A 16,158-nucleotide genomic window follows, 5' to 3' on the forward strand; every position below is an offset into this window, starting at 1 on the left:
AAGCAGGGGCGAATCGGCATGTTAAGGACACGTCGGTTGGTTCTTAACAGTAAACTTTAAGCAGAATTGAGACATGCAAAATGCAGGAATATTGAGAGCAATCCTTTTTCATTTATAAAGGAACAAAATTAAATGTTCTCTGAACGTGTTTGGGAGACAGGCATGTACTTGTCTCAACATGCAACAGAGCTTGCCCATAAATAAATGTTCTAAAGGAACAAAAAGTAATGTTGAGGGCAAATCTTTTTCTTGGAGCTCTCTTTCTGAATTCATGTCTGCGTGCACGAGTTCAAATTGATACAATTAATGAATACAAACTTGATGTAACAGAATTGATAGAATTCAAATTGATTAAAGGAACTTGATTTCTGTCTGTCTGTCTATATGCACAAACCAAATTTCAGCACAAATTGATTGATTCCTCGTGAGTAAATTTATAGAGCTTAATAATACGTACATTATATAGAGAGCTGGAAGCTGCCAAGGTACTCTGTTTTGTTTTGTGATTCACCATGAGGAGCATTGACCGACCGACCGACTGACTGACTGATTCATATACAGCAACTCAAAAGCGAAATAAAACAACGGCAGATATCATCAGTTTCCCCAACAACAAACGTTTTCATCCATCCTCCACAAAGATAGATGTCCGGGATTAGCTAGCGTGAACTAAATCAACAGCAGCCGCTCGCCGCAGCATCAGCCTCTGGCGCCTTCTGCTTGAAGATGTTCTTCTTCGCCCCAGAGGATGCATCCGCCAACAGGCTCGGCGTGTCCAATATCTGCACCATCATCGTGCGGGCAACATTCATGTCAGTTTCAACACATGGGAAAGAAAAACTCCATTCAATACAGAAAATTGATACTGAAACTGCTGAATCATCTGCACTAGTAAGTATTTCTATTCTATCTGTGAGAGTGTTCCACGTGTATGTAACAAGACCGACCAACAAGAGCTAATTTATACTGGTCCTTTTCTTGACACATAAACAGAACAAGCATTCCACTAGTGTGCACGGACACGCCTTGATGCATCAATAGCCGTCTGAAGGGCAGTTTCACAGTAGTACAACCATGCCAGATACAGAACGAATCGAGAGCTGAAAGTCACAACATGTATACATACCTTGAGCACAAGCTCCTCAAAGCACTGCTCCACATTCACTTTGGTTTTCGCACTGCATTCCAGAAATAAACACCCATACTCCCTGGCAAAGTCAATGCCTTCCTTCTTGGTGACAGCCCTCTCACTTTCCTGCCAAACCAAGCATTATCCACATTCAGCTCTGCGCTCAAGTCTAAACACAGACAGGAAAAAACATCCACCCGAGAAACCTACTATGCAGCATGCCTCAACACAAATACAGATATAACTAACATAAGAATGTACAGGTGTGGACAGAAGCGGTACCTTGTCCACTTTGTTTCCGACAAGCATCTTTATACAGTCCTGGTTTGTCGAATACAGGTCAATTTCCTTGGCCCATATGTCAGAGAGATTTGTGAATGTTTCTCGGCGGGTAACATCGTACACTGGAAAACGTTCATTAAGTGGCATTTCTCAAAATTAGACAGCTCGTTAGAACACAGCAAGAAACACACAAATGAAAGAAACAGCAACAACAAAAAAAGGCTTTGCGACCCCATGGTAGTGAAAAACTGTTGTACCCTTGTATGAGGATCTCAAAAGTTGCAACAAGCCTGAAAGGGTGCTCTATAGATGCTGTAATTTTCTGTCACCAAAGTCAAGCTCATTTGCTTAATCATCTATAACTGAATCTTAAGCTGATGTGTAGTTTTGATATATAAGGAAATTGACAGAGTAGTTTGCTCACAAAACTAGCCTATTAAAAAATGTGCCATCAAGTTGCACGAATATACATACATAGGACGGGGAGAAGAAAGGAGTATGAGACGGTAAACATTACCCATGATGATCCCTTGTGCCCCTCTGTAGTAAGAGCTGGTCAAGGTCCTAAATCGTTCCTGTCCAGCTGCACAACAGGCACACGACGTGAGAAGCTAAATCATCAGAACTCAAAAGGGTGAACTGGGGCATTTAAGAAACAAAAAAAAAACTCAATCGCATTGCACACATAATCTAGTCGGAAACAAAATGAAGGGGAAATTCAGTAGGCACTTAAGTAGTAGCGCAGCAATGTGGGTTTTATTATTAGTTAATAATAATTATACGAAAGCATCAGGCAGTCAAAACCAATTGCCATGTGTTAGATGTGACATTAGACTAAAAAAGCTTGGAAGCAGGGACTAATCTTCCTTGATCTACTTTATTTAGATGACCATCACACTATATACAATGCAATGAAATAATTTTACTGACGAGTGAGGGCAGGACAGGACAGGACAGGACAATTTAACAACCATTACACTATATATATACTAGAATTAAAAAAGCTAGCAGAGAGTAGTGAGGTTGGAGAAAGAGAGTATGTGTAGTTTCACATGCGAGTGGGCCTAAGAAAATCGGAGACGGTTCAATCAATGTAAGAAACTAGTCCAGTGGAGATGGGAATACAATACAATACCGGTGTCCCAGACGGCGAGCTTGAGCTTCTTGCCGGCAATGTTAACCATCTTCACCTTGAAGTCCACGCCTGCAATTTCATTTTCATCTCATCTCATCAGGGATCCAATTAGGGATTCCATGGGTTAGCTAGGTTTGATTGGATTGGATTGGATTGGATTGGATTTGATGGGGGAAAGAAAGAAAGAAAGAAAGAAAGACATGTGCGTACCGATGGTTGGGGAGAGGTCCTCGAAGGAGTCGGAGGTGAATCGGAGGAGGAGGCTGCTCTTCCCCACGCCGGAGTCGCCGATGAGGAGGAGCTTGAACAGGTAATCGAAGTCGGGCTGCGCCTGAGAGGACGACGCCGTCGACGAGGAAGAAGAGTCCATGGCTGCGGTGATCCCGCCCTCCGCCGCGCGGGATCGCCGGCGGGATCGGATCGGATCGGATCGCAGATCTACTTACAAACAAGTCGGCGGGGAGACAAGAAGAGAGGGGGGGTTTGCTTTGCTTTTCCGGTGCGGTGAAGGGAAGGGAAGGGGAAAAAGAGAGAGAGGTGGACATCACACACGAAAAAAATATTACTAAACTAAACTACTCCTATCCGACAAAGTTACAAAGGCATCTCCAACACCGACCCCCAAACCTGTTCGCCTCCAAAGGGGTCTTAGCATCGGTCCATCGACGACGTGTGTAGACGGATGAGCTCAATGGAGGTCGGCGCAGCGGACATGCCTATGGTAGAGGCGGCTGACGCCACCGTCCACGCCGGCAAATGTCAGTCGTCATCCTCATGGGTGAAGCACGTGCTCACTACATGGACATGGTGCTGGAGGAGCGGGACGGCGTGTTCTAGCAAGTGCAAGCCGACCAGGCCTACAACCTCCGCCTCCTCGCGTTGGACGTCGACGTGCCTGAGCAGGAGGCGCTGCTTGCTAGAGTCATATCGCTCCCCTCGGGAAATCCGTCGCGACAGTTGGCGGTACAGCCAACGCCAAGCGGAGTTAGAAGCCGCCTACAGGGAGTTCGACGAGGCCGTGGATGAGGTGCTCCACAAGAGAAGGCTGAAGACGATGTCGTCAGCTCGGCCACACCCTGCCGAAGCCGTGGAGGCGGATAGTTTCACTTCCCGATGCTCATAGCCGTGAAGGATGCGGGGCTTCATTTTCCGGGGCTCATGGCCAGCCGGAGATAGGTACCGGGCGCCAGTGATCATTTTAGGCTAGGTTTAGAGTCTGGTCTAGTTGAAACAAGTCTAAATATAATGAATTTGATTCGGTTAAATGAAAATCAATCAGTTTATGTAAAAAGTATCCAAGTATGAACGAATATTGTCTGATGCGTTAAAATATGCATCAAATTTGTTCATTTCATTAAAATTCTTTAAAAATATAACCGGACATATGCAGACAGCGTTGAATGGCCGGCTCCCACATCGTGTGCAAGGACTAGTCCTTTCCTGTCTGTGGACGGATGCGGTGTCCGATTTATGGGTCAGTGTTGGAGATGCCCTAAGTAAAATATAAAATAATCTATGCCAACACTAAATTATCTGCCATAAACAAAAACATATTTGGAATCTCAATATCAATAAAGAGGCATCAATTTACTTACTTTACTATTGAAGCCAAGTCTTTTCCCATCCCTTTGTATGTCACCCACCTCTGTTTTTCGACCCATAGCAGGGATTCCTCCTATATATGACATTCATTTATTCCTCAGTAATTGAGGTACTAAATAAATTTCTTAGAATTGTGTCTATATTGGCCTCTACCTTTTGACTTGAGTGGAGAGGAGAGGGCATCCCAATACTTTTACTTTTCTCTAGTATTTCTTTTGAGTTGAAAATTATGTAAACCAAATATGCCCTAAGCGGTTAAGCTCCTTAGAAACCTGTACGACTTTTTAATTAATTATAAGGGGAGAATGTGAGACAGATGAGAGAGGGAGGGAGAGATACTATTATATTGCTAGGACAGTTCTTATTACTTGTTAATTAGTAAAGTACTCCCTCCGTCTAGTGTCAAAAACAGTCTTACATTATGGGATGTATCTAGTGTCAAAAACAGTATTATATTATGGGACGAAGGGTGGCGGATGCCAACACTATACTATCTGCATAAAAAAATGTACTTAGAAAAACATATGTGGAATCTCAATGTCAACACTATACTATTTTAGCATAAATAAACATAATATACTCCCTATGTACTACTTATCTGCCATTAAAAAATTCTACATAAACAAGAAACTCCCTTTCTCCAAGGTACCATGTGTGTACCTACCTACCTACCTACCTCTTAAGACATGAGTCAACAAACAAACAAATAAGCAAACAAACTAGACTAGTCTTGCCTAATCATCCATCCATAAATCCTGCCGACATGCACCTTTCTGAATCAACAAAAGAAAAATGAAACAAACAGCAATATAAAGGATTCCTAATTTAGTCAAACACTAAAGCAACAAACAAACTGAATGAACCAAACTAAAAACAACAACGACAACGACAACAAGACGCAGACTTGCAAGCAAGCAAGCAAAATTTGTTTGTTTGCCTCATCATCATCATGTCTCACAGTCCCAGTCTCAGTCTAGTTTGGTCAGGACAGGTAAGGTACAACCATACAACCAACCAATTAAACAGTCAAGAGTCAACCAACATCTGCCTCCTAATCTCATTCTCATTGATTAATCCACTCTAGAGTCTAGACTGACTCACTGCTGTTACAGTCAATCCAGCCCAGCCCAGAGGAATAATCTAATCTAACCTACTGAAATGCAAAACAGTACCACCATGCTCTCTCTCACTCTTTCTGTATATGCTCGCTCCTGAAACCAGTCAACTTTTTTACTTGTCCATCCAACCAAACCAAACCAAACCAATGCTTCTCCATCCATCCAATCCGCTCCCAATATTCACACATTCTCCTCCTTCCATATCTATCAGCCTCATCATCATCGGAACCAATAAATTAAAACGCTTGCTTGCGGATCCTTCACCGTCTCACGCCGATGAAGAACCTACCCATGCCACCTGCAACAACAACAACCAAATAATACTACACCTTGTCAGTCTCCTACTTTACTACTTGTCACAAGGTTAACACACAACCACAAATAGAATACAAGGCTACTAAAGTGACAGGCGAGAGCATACATACCCCTGAGAGACACCACCACTTCTTCTAGCTAGACGGCGCCCCTGATCCAGAAGCCGCCGCAGACACGGCACCGCTACTATGGCCAACGCTTTCAGAAGACTCGACCCCAAGCCTCAGCTCCAGATCCAGCGCAGGGCCCTCACCATTCGACACCACCACCGCCTGGCTGCTGCTGCCATCTGGAGCATGCCCGGCAGCACGGCACTGTGACAGCAGGTCATTCAGCTCCATGTACGGCTCTCCCGCCGCCGGTTCCAGCAAAGGGTCAACCAGCCGCACGCCACACTTGTCACACTGCTTGCAAAGGCTGCTACACAGTGAGGAAGGGACAACCTGGTCCGTTATTTCAAATATTGTTTCGCTGTCATCAAACACTGCTTCGGTGTCCTGGTTAGCGGTCGTCAAATCAGACTGCATCATCAAAGCCGAAGAAAAAGAAAGTTAAATAAAAATATAATTAAGATCAATCCAGTTAACTCGATAAGCATGCAGCGGACACCAGACACAGAAAGAAAAGTTACCGATTGTCCATCTTGGCCTGCAGGATTTGTCGAAAGACGACCGATGATATCAGCTAGCTGCTCTACATGTATGCTGTCCCAGTTAACATCCAGACGAGAGGCCCTGTCAGGACGGGCACCACTGGTGTTGCTGTTATTTGCTGGCGAAACAGACAAGGAATCCCCACCGCTGTGACTAGCGGCGGCCAGTTGTTGACCCGCGGAGTTCAACATGCCACCGTGACTTGGTCCAGGGGCGGAATGGGGCGCAGCAGGGGGCGCGGACGGGGATAAACAGGAAGTGTCCCCATTCTTATCATTCAATTCCTCTTCCTCTTCCTCAAATGGGGCGCCGTATTGTTCCCCAATCTTGGGACCTGGACCGCTCTTCTTATGGACTTTGCAGAGAACGGAATCATCCTGCAATAAGGGGTAAACAAGAATCAGTGGCGCCAACAGAAGATCAAATGATCATCACATCAGTGCTAAATTTTACCAGTTGAAGAACAAACCACCTTCAGTTTAAGAAGTGGGTAATTGCTGCAATTCTTGTTTTTAGCTGTTTGGGCCTTTCTATCTTTGCTACTCTTAACGCAATTCCCAAATATAGACTCGGGATTTAATTTACCAGAAACAAAAAGGATATTTGGAGCATTCAATGTACGTTAGTGGCACGTGTATTATTCCAATTGACATTAGAAAAAACGGTTCAGCCCGTACTCGGAAAAGGAAAGCTTGTGTCTTACTCAACATTAAATAGTTGAGACACGTGTTGAGCGATAATTTGCTGAATCGTGCATGGCATGCTACGTCGGTGTCGCTGGACGTGTAGTTTAGAGAAAGAACCCATTTCATATATAGAATAGATACTGAAACAAACTAGTAGGAAAAACAATTTGGCAAAGAAGCATACCAGTCTAACACCAGCGTCAGGTATTTCACCTTGGACGAGCCTATATTCATACATGACCCAGTCGGTTCTTGTACCCTTGGGCGCCTTGCCAGCGTGAAACACCAGGGTCCTCTTCATCCCAACAGTGCGATTTTCATACACCACCTGCCTGTCCTTTCCAGTAGCCTTCCAGTACCCACCTTCGGTTGAACGGTTAGCTCTTTGGCCAACAGAGTACTTTCTGCCACGGGTGCAAAAGAAGTACCACTGGAGATCCCCGGTCGGCATAGACGATTTCGCTGAACCAAGTTGAAGAAACAAACGGTCAGAAGGTTTTGTAGGACAGTCACTCACATGCACATGTTTGTGGTTGGAAATGTTAGTAATAATACAAGAGGGGGATAAGTAATAGAAAGAATAGAATATATATATAAATACCTGGGAGATCCCAGGGGGCGTGCTTGTAGATATCAACTTCTGCAACAGCGTTGCAGAGCAGCTTTTTTCCCAGCAGCTTCCTCTTGAGATAGTAGAGGGTGAGCTCGACGTCGGTTGGGTGGAAGCGGTATCCAGGAGGGAGCGGCGGCATCTCCATTAGGGGAAATTGATTGATATATAGTAGAGTTGCCTTAACTATTGTATTGTGCTAGGTAGCTAGTGTAATGAGATGGATGCAAATTCAGAATCTTAGCTTAGCTTAAATAAGAGAAAATGAAAGGGGAAAAAAAAAGCAGAGTGGAAGCAGGGGTGGATTGGAAGAAGTGTCGCTTGGGTGGGGCAATCAGGTGCAATGCTGAAATAAATGTTATTGAACATGAGGAGCGACACTGAAGAAAGCACATATAGTCGTTTGTTGTGGCATCAGAAGACATGTGAGCACCATCATCCTGTATCTGTATGTATGAGGAAAAGGAAATTGTTACAAAATTCAGTATGTATGTATATATGAAAGAGATATGCATCCTTGAGAGTTGAGACAGACAGGATGCCGTATGTATGTATGTATGTATGTATGCATCCATCTATCTATGTATGTATAACAAGAAATACGGGAGATGAATGTATGAATATATACGGGAGACAGACAGGTATCTATCTATGTATGTATGTATGTATGCATCCATCTATGTATGTATGTATTTGTGCAATGCGGATGCAGATGTGCGAACTGAATTTTGTTGAGAGTAAATAAATACAGACAGATACAGATATTAGACGGTAAATAATACGTACTACACCGTAGATGGGATGGGATGGGATGGGATTCATTCCGTTGATAACTCATAGAATCGAGCATTGAAACAGAGAGATCTGTGTATCCATCTAGGGCGAAGGAACAAGTTGTTGGGGGCTGGAGCCTGGAGGGAGGGAGGGAGGGACTTACGCCGCCGGCCGGTGCTGTTGGCGAGGGAGCGGATACGCGAGACGCGGCGGCCGGAGGCGGTGGGGCTGCGAGTTGCGGGACGGCGGGGGGTAGTGTGGTGGTCGGAGGAGGCGGCGGAGGAGGAGGAGGCGGCGTCGCGTGGCCGCGCCGCTGTTTTCTTTGGGTTGGAGGAGGAGGACAGGAAGGGAGGGAGGGGGGAGGGGGGAGGGGGGTGGCACCGCAGGCAGGCAGGCAGCGGCTTGGCTTTGTCTGCGGTGCCTTGTCGCCCAAACTCTTCCGTTACTTCCCCCTCACACAACCCCCAACCCACCGTGGTTGCTTGTTTGCTTGGGCCTCCTCCTTCCATGGGCCGGGCCTCCCTTGTTATCCGCGCCCCCTCATTAATGCATTCCAACTATGACATATATCCTCATTAATGCCCACCTCAAAAAAAAATCCTCATTAATGCATTCCATTGATAGGGAATGGATATATACCCTGAATTAAACCCTCCCCCCCTTCCTTGTTGCTCTAGGGTTTTGTCCCCTCCCCCTTTTCTACGTCGGTGAGCGTTGTCCCTCTTGTCTCCGGCCGTCACCCGCAACGGCTCCGTGCGGGGACGCCCGGTCCCGCCTCCTCGGCCGAATGTCTCGGCATGGGGTTGTCGGAGCTTGCCGGTTCCCACACACATCTCCTCATCAGGGTTACTTCAATCTAGGGTTTGTCATGGCGTTGGAGCCTTCATGTCGGCTAGAGCGAACCGGTCGACGATGAAACAACTAGGCCATAATAAGAGGATCGTTTCGATGATGCCGTATTTGATAAGCAAGCTCGGCAACAGGATGAGGAAGTCGTCTGTTAGATGGGTCTAACCCTCACTTTAGGGGTTAATTTATCCCCTCCCCGTCTTCTACAACGTCGACCGTTTTGTCCCCCTTGTCTTCGCTCATCGCTCGTACCGGCTTCTCTCAAGGGCGTTCCAATTTTCCTCGCCGTGCTGTCTTGACGTTGGGTCACTAGAGTTTGCCGGTTTCCACGCATCTCTTCTCATTAGGGTTAGATCGGCCTAGAGTTTGCGGTGGCGACAGATCTTTTGTGTCGGATGGAGCGCACCAGGCAATCTAGAGTCAATGATGAAACAACGAGGGCCACAAGAGGATCATTTGTACGATGCCGTCTTTGAGAAGCAATCTGGGCAAAAGGAGGGGGAAATCGCCCACGCTCACACCAAGAAGGAATGTAGTCAATTTTGGTTTTACAAGAAGGTGCGTGAGATTTAGCACAAGGTGTTATGTGTATCCTCTCTGGAGGAGAACCCATACATGATGTAGTTTAAGTGTTTGTGTGATTGGGAGAAGGTGGTAGAAATGGTCGTATTTCAATTTTTCGCGGCAACCCTATGGTACTAGCGCCGTATGACGAGCTCACGAAGCCATCAATGATTAAGTTGTACCATCTGAAAAATTGGCCGAAGCTTTCTTGGGGAAAGAGGTCACCGGGAATAGCGGATTGGTGGAAGGAGAGGCGAGGCGATGATGGAAGAGGAGGTGTCGCATCGTTGCGCCGCTTTGCTCTTGGAGGAAGAAGGGGAGGTGGCCGGCTCGGCTCGGCATGGCTTTGTCGTGCCTTGTTGTCCAAACTTGACTTTTGTTACTCTTCTGTCAACCCATGCTACTGGGCCTGAACCATTCTTTTGGGACTGTTGGGCTGGCCCGCCACCTTCCTGGCCTACCTCGTTATTAGTGTGCTTCTTTATTATATTCCAATAATAAAATAAGATATCTTATCTCTCTAATAATAATAATAATAACAACAACATGCTATCTTTTCCTCTCAAAGATAATAAAAAAAAGATATCTTCACATGAGAAAAAACAAAATTGAGGAGATGAACACGCAACAAAAAGTGGGACGTACATAACCATACAAAATACGTAAGATATATAAAAAATAAGATATGTTGAGATGAGAAAAGAACAAAATTTAGAGGTCATACAAAAAAACAAGGTTGAGGAGGTGAACAACAAAAAAGTGGAATGCAAGAATACAAAAGGGTACCCACACGCTCTCTATCTCTATCTCTAAGAAAAAAGCGGTATCCATCCATCTATCATGCATATATATCCTCAAGGTAGGTAGGTGTTGTCAATGAATGAATAAACCAAAACCAAAACCAAAACCAAAACCAAAACCAAAGCAAGAAGAATTACTCAGCCTCCTTCTTGCCTAAACATCTACCGCATGCAGTGGCGGCGGGGACGGAGCCTCATCGTCGGCTGGGACGGCGACCGGCGGCAGTTTTTTTTTTTTTTTGAGAAGAATCTCAGAATCATCAGCGTGTGTTGTGTGTGCGTGAGTGGGCCCTTCGTTTGCTTTCATCACAGAGAGAAGAAGGCCGTTCAAACTGAAGGTGGGCCGTTAAAAGGCCTTGCTGGGCCCGTAGCGTGAGTCAGGTGTCCCGGGCCGGTCTCATAGCCAGCCTCAGACCAAAAACCCAAGCGCCTTCTTTCTCCTCTTACCAAAAAAAAAGTGATCAAAAAAGGAAAATTGTTTTTATTTTGGAAGCTTCTTCGTCTAAAATGAAATTTGATGAAAGCTTCTTCTAAAGCCTGCCTGGAAACATGTGCAAACACACATTATCATTGCTTTTTCGTTTCGTCCACGGTCAGGTGAGACCGTTTTATCATAGCTATCTACTACTCCCTCCATTTCAGATTGCCAATTTTATCACCCTAATATAAACTATATAACACAAAAATTATACCTTTTAAAAATAGAACATCTAAAGTTTATATTGGTATATTTTTCGTAATATATGACTTGTATTAGGTTGGTCAAATTGACGACCTAAAGGTACGCGCACGCGCTGTAAACTGAGAGAGAGGGAGTAGTCAAAACCAAGCCAAGCCTCTACAAAATTTATTGATCCATCCAATCCAGATGAGCAGTAATTAATACTATCTATCTATACTTTTTCGATAAAGGATGCATTTTATTAACTCAAAATCAAACATCAACGGCTTACAAACACAATGAGCACACACCCATCTTCTGCATATATAGTTAGTATGCATGCAACCAACAACAATGCACACGCGCACAAAGAAGCACACTGACATTCAAGACCCAAGCTACGCCTTGATGGAGTAAAAAAAGGAATACTTACAAGTGATCAAAACAACAAGTTACAACAGCGAGCATACCCACATCAATTACCCTTAACATCATGAGTACAACGAAAATTGTTCTCCAACAACAACGCCTTTAGGAAGGGAACGACACTCAGGCGCCACCGTTACAAAGTCCAACTGCCCAAGGTCAGATTATTGTTTTTCAACCTGGAGATCAAGTCCGAGCAATCCTAGCAATATAAATCTCACAACAAGGTAGCCACACAAAGACATCGGCATTACCAAATATAACCAATTAGTGCCGGGCCTTAGGCTTGCACCTCGAAGATCAAGTCCGACCAATTCTAGTAATGCCTACGACAAGGTAATAGCACGAAAATATCTCCATTTGCAAGATATAACCAATTAGTGCCCGGCCTTACGTTTGCACCCCGGAGCTCGAGCTCGAGACTGGTACTTGAGAAGCACCACCAAACCAAAGTCGATCATCAAGCGTTGTCGCCGCCACCTTCCACGATCCCAGCAGCTACAGGCACGACACATGCCTTGACATGAATATATACCACGAGAGTGAATACCATGTTTACACAAGCAGGCAATCGAGTGGCAACATATATACTACGTGCAGGTACAGTACTGTGTCACTTGGCTTGTGGTCAGTAGTGTAGCAGGACGATTGGGGCTCTGCTTATGTTGTGAGAGAAGATGCAGACGATTCAAGGTGCCCTACTTAAACTAAGGCGGCCGGGCAAAGAGTGCCGCCCAATCGCTCTTATGCGTTTTTCATGAGAGAAAATACTAGTCCCATCCCAACATTAACATACATGACTGGCGCCGCCTGAAGCGAGGCATCCTGCTCACCGATGATGCGACGTATCTTATCTTGGTTGGGTTGACTAGCGAGTCATGAAACGAGGCGTCCGAAAGCAGCTTGGGCACCATGACGAGCCTCCAGCATAAACATTTATCATAACAAATCTATAATGTGAAAGTACTGATTTGTTATTGCATATGTTAATATTTTTGTTTATAAACTTCGTCAAAGTTTACAAAGCTTGACTTTGAACAAAATTAATACGCAGACTAAATAAAAACAGATGGAGTATTATTTATTTAAACTTTAGTGCATTACATATTAAAGGGATATTTAACCCCAATCCTGATAAATGTGAGGAAAAAAAAGTAGATAAAATGGGTCAACTTGACCACCATACCATTTTAATTACATGGACACGTGCTCATCGATGAATGAATCAATACGTATATCGTACATAAACATATGGAGTATACTGCATGCAGCATGCAGACAGCTAGCTAGCTATACATATGCCCGGCCGGAGCTAGCTATAATTACAACATATGGAGTATGTGTGTGGCAATCTTATATATTGGCGTACGTTAGTTTCTTCTTGTTTGCTTGCGGTACTGTACTTGACTGAGATGATGGAATTAGGAGAAGAATGAAGGTGGTAATAATTAAGCGGTGGATTTCTTGAGGTATGCGATGAGGTCGGCGCGCTCCTGCGGCTTCTTGAGGCCCGGGAACACCATCTTGGTCCCAGGGATGTACTGCCATGCCAATGCATCGATCCATCCATCCATCCATCCATCCATGTTGTTAGCAATTGTAAGAAATGATCGATGAAAAAGAAGAAAGAAGAAGAAGAAAAACCTTCTTAGGATTGAGGAGGTAGTCGTAGAGGGTGTTTTCCTCCCAGACGACGGCCATGCTCTTGTTGGCGGTGGAGTAGGCGTAGCCGGCGGTGGTGCCGGACTGGCGGCCGAAGAGGCCGCTGAGGTTGGGCCCCTGCTTGTGGGCGCCGCCGCGCTCCACCGTGTGGCACTGCGCGCACTTGGTCTTGAAGATCTTCTCCCCGCTCGCCGCGTTGCCCGCCGGCGCCTCGCCGAACGATGCCATCCCTTCCTTTCCTTTCCTTCCTCGCCGGCCCTGCGTGTCTTTGTTTCTTCTCACCGAAGGATGGATCGACGACGATCGATTGGAGCTAGATAGGCTCTTTCTTTCTTTGTTTCACGCAAGCAAATTTTAGCCCCGCCAACATGCCTTAATTAGACCTGCTTTGCTTTGCTTTTGTTTGTATGGTTGGTGTGCATGCATGCACGCTTGCGACCCGCTAATTCAGCTCCCTCCTCCTCAACTTAGACACGTCCGGAGTTCATCCTAGCTTGTCCATCTTTCCTGAAATTAGTATTAATAACGACAATTAAAGTCTAGTATGATTTGGCCCCCCCTCGAGTCTGTGTTTTGGTCCCTCAACTCTAAAAAATGCTAGACCTACGCTATCCTTCTTTCCCACTAAGAGCAAGGACAACAAGGTGATATAGACACATTGTAAGAATTTAAATATATAATACTCCATCTGTCTCGAAATATAATACTTTGTCTATATTTGGACCAAAAGTGTCATATTTTGAGACAGACAATGTATACTTTTGTTGAGTTATTGAAGAGAGGGGAAAAAAGCGGGCTACAGATTAACAGAAGTGCTCCTAGAGAGTTTGTGAAAGAGTGTGGTGGGGTCATGTAGCAATAATGTAATAGTAAAAATTTAATCATTCAGAAAAAACTTTGTCCGTGTATTAGCTTTGGTCAAAATCAAGCTTTGTGTAAACAAAAATATTAAATTATATGATAGCAAATCAGCATCATTAGATTTATTATTGAATGAACTTTCATATCATATAGATTTGTTATGATAAATGTTTATATTGTTTTGAGTAAACTTGGTCAAACTTTACTAACTTTGACTGCAGTCAACTCTAGCTAATATGCAGAGTAAAAAAAACAGAGGGAGTATTTCTTATCTTTAAAGAAGAGAAAAAGGAAAGGCTGCTGGCAAAAATGCATGTGTCATTGGTTAGTGGAGTGTTGAGGTCAGCTTGTACCGTCTCATGCGCGCAGATTATTCCACTTACTAGCGGTGTGGACCGTGCATGCGTGCACTATCAATGGACGATGGTGTATCTGCTCATCTACATGCATGCACTCACTGCAGTTAAACTTATTCACAACATGCATGCATGGTCGCTAAGTTCAAGTTGGATGTATGCATGGCGCATCCATTTGACAACGTGCGTACATATGTGCCGTCTACAACAACGCATGCAGCCACAGCACTATAAATAGTAGGCCATGCATGTTACTCCCTCCGATTTCTAAATATTTGTCTTTCTAGAGATTTTAATAAGTGACTACATACGGAGTAAAATAAGTGAATGTACACTTTACAATATGTCTATATACCCTTATATGGTAGTCCATTTGAAATCTTTAAAAAGACAAATATTTAGGAACGGAGGGAGTAAGTTACAAACTTCATTATACATCTTAAGCCAGCTAGGCCGGAGCGCAATGTAAAACAAGTACGTACATACTAGTGTCATCCCACAATATAACATGTTTTTTAAGCTACAAAAACGGCTTGTAACAACATGTTATATTATGAGTGCGGAGGGACTGAGGGAGTATAACTTAACTAATGAGGGCTAAACACATGCTTGCTTGCAAGGAGTAGAGCAGGGAGAGAGTAGTGCTAGCTAGCTAGTGACCCACTCCGTTACTTGGATGTTGACAATGCACACTAGCCATGCTCATGCTCATGCCTTGCCTTGAGAGGATGGATGCATGATGATCCATATCGCACATGCATGCATTATACTCCACTCATCGATATCCATTAGCTAGCTAGGTACCTCAAATTGGGTGGCTTAAGAAAAAATAAACGTTCGTGTAAACACTCAACACCCACCCACGCATAACGTATCTTAATCCGATTTGATTACGTACCTAGCCTTGAACAGGCTTATTGAAAGAAAGATGAGTGAACTGTCACTTCACTTAATCTGGTAGTATTACTAAGTTGTCCACTAGCTAGCTAGCCAGCTTGAGATCGATCCATCCATCGATCCGATGGCAGCACAGCAGGTAAACCTTACTAGAACAAACCAACCAACGAACGTGATGATAAGGGCATCTCCAACGGCTGACCCACAAATTTCCTCCCGCATCTATATGTAGACAGAGGGATTAGTCCGCGAACACGAATGCGGGATCATCCAACCTAGCTACATACATCCGGTCTTTTTCATTTTTTTTAAGTCCGCATGATCAAATAGCTGTATACATAGGGTATAGACGTTCAAATAGCCGCATTCCGCAATAGTTTAAATTTTAAAAAGTTTAAATATTACATCCCAACATTATTTTCCCCTTTAACTGTCCATTGATGCTCAATCAGATCTCCCTTTAGCTGCTCGTGAGTTGGTCGGTGCCGAATTTGTTGATGCATTTGAATAAACTTTTGAAATGTGGCTAGATGCTGGTCAAGAAGTTGGATAGGATCAGCCATGTTCTCAAATTCTAGAGCCGCGGCATCATTCTCACCCTCATCCTCGATGATCATGTTGTGCATGATCACACAACATGTCATCACCTCCCACAAGGTCTCCGTATCTCACTGTTTAGAAGGTCCATGAACAACTGTAAAACGAGACTGCAAACTCCAAATGCCCTCTCGACATCATTTCTAGCTGCTTCTTGTCTTTGGGCAAAGTGAGTCTTTTT

At 44.4% G+C, this 16,158-nt stretch overlaps 3 protein-coding genes across 3 annotated transcripts; all 3 read right to left on the reverse strand.

Annotated features, from left to right (window-relative positions):
- Nucleotides 1-398: 398 nt before the first annotated feature.
- On the reverse strand, nucleotides 399-3,063 carry LOC123043006 (ras-related protein RABC1). The gene is made up of 6 exons (XM_044465331.1): nucleotides 2,757-3,063; nucleotides 2,547-2,615; nucleotides 1,929-1,994; nucleotides 1,412-1,533; nucleotides 1,127-1,255; nucleotides 399-782 (listed from the first exon to the last, which is right to left on the reverse strand). The coding sequence occupies exons 1-6, from the start codon at nucleotides 2,914-2,916 to the stop codon at nucleotides 675-677; spliced, it is 654 nt and encodes a 217-aa protein (XP_044321266.1). The 5' UTR covers nucleotides 2,917-3,063; the 3' UTR covers nucleotides 399-674.
- A 2,082-nt stretch (nucleotides 3,064-5,145) lies between these two features.
- On the reverse strand, nucleotides 5,146-8,656 carry LOC123043007 (NAC domain-containing protein 82). Its single transcript, XM_044465332.1, has 6 exons — nucleotides 8,468-8,656; nucleotides 7,522-7,976; nucleotides 7,105-7,382; nucleotides 6,213-6,611; nucleotides 5,692-6,102; nucleotides 5,146-5,564 (listed from the first exon to the last, which is right to left on the reverse strand). Exons 2-5 carry the CDS (start codon nucleotides 7,676-7,678, stop codon nucleotides 5,716-5,718), a joined length of 1,221 nt encoding a protein of 406 aa, XP_044321267.1. The 5' UTR covers nucleotides 7,679-7,976; nucleotides 8,468-8,656; the 3' UTR covers nucleotides 5,146-5,564; nucleotides 5,692-5,715.
- Nucleotides 8,657-13,052: 4,396 nt separating this feature from the next.
- Nucleotides 13,053-13,534, reverse strand: LOC123043008 (cytochrome c). The gene is made up of 2 exons (XM_044465333.1): nucleotides 13,249-13,534; nucleotides 13,053-13,145 (listed from the first exon to the last, which is right to left on the reverse strand). The coding sequence occupies exons 1-2, from the start codon at nucleotides 13,492-13,494 to the stop codon at nucleotides 13,053-13,055; spliced, it is 339 nt and encodes a 112-aa protein (XP_044321268.1). The 5' UTR covers nucleotides 13,495-13,534.
- Nucleotides 13,535-16,158: the final 2,624 nt, after the last annotated feature.

Source organism: Triticum aestivum, chromosome 2B (assembly GCF_018294505.1).
Source record: "Triticum aestivum cultivar Chinese Spring chromosome 2B, IWGSC CS RefSeq v2.1, whole genome shotgun sequence".
NCBI classification, from domain to species: domain Eukaryota; kingdom Viridiplantae; phylum Streptophyta; class Magnoliopsida; order Poales; family Poaceae; genus Triticum; species Triticum aestivum.

Coding starts and splice junctions, on each gene's coding strand:
- LOC123043007 (XM_044465332.1), bottom strand. CDS start 7,678: ATGGAGATGCCGCCGCTCCCTCCTGGATACCGCTTCCACCCAACCGAC. Junction 7,383..7,521: donor CGCCCCCTGGGATCTCCCAG/GTATTTATATAT, acceptor AACTTGGTTCAG/CGAAATCGTCTATGCCGACC. Junction 6,103..6,212: donor CAGGCCAAGATGGACAATCG/GTAACTTTTCTT, acceptor TTGATGATGCAG/TCTGATTTGACGACCGCTAA.
- LOC123043008 (XM_044465333.1), bottom strand. CDS start 13,494: ATGGCATCGTTCGGCGAGGCGCCGGCGGGCAACGCGGCGAGCGGGGAG. Junction 13,146..13,248: donor ACCTCCTCAATCCTAAGAAG/GTTTTTCTTCTT, acceptor TTGGCATGGCAG/TACATCCCTGGGACCAAGAT.
- LOC123043006 (XM_044465331.1), bottom strand. CDS start 2,916: ATGGACTCTTCTTCCTCGTCGACGGCGTCGTCCTCTCAGGCGCAGCCC. Junction 2,616..2,756: donor GGACCTCTCCCCAACCATCG/GTACGCACATGT, acceptor ATGAAATTGCAG/GCGTGGACTTCAAGGTGAAG. Junction 1,995..2,546: donor GCTCGCCGTCTGGGACACCG/GTATTGTATTGT, acceptor CCTGTTGTGCAG/CTGGACAGGAACGATTTAGG.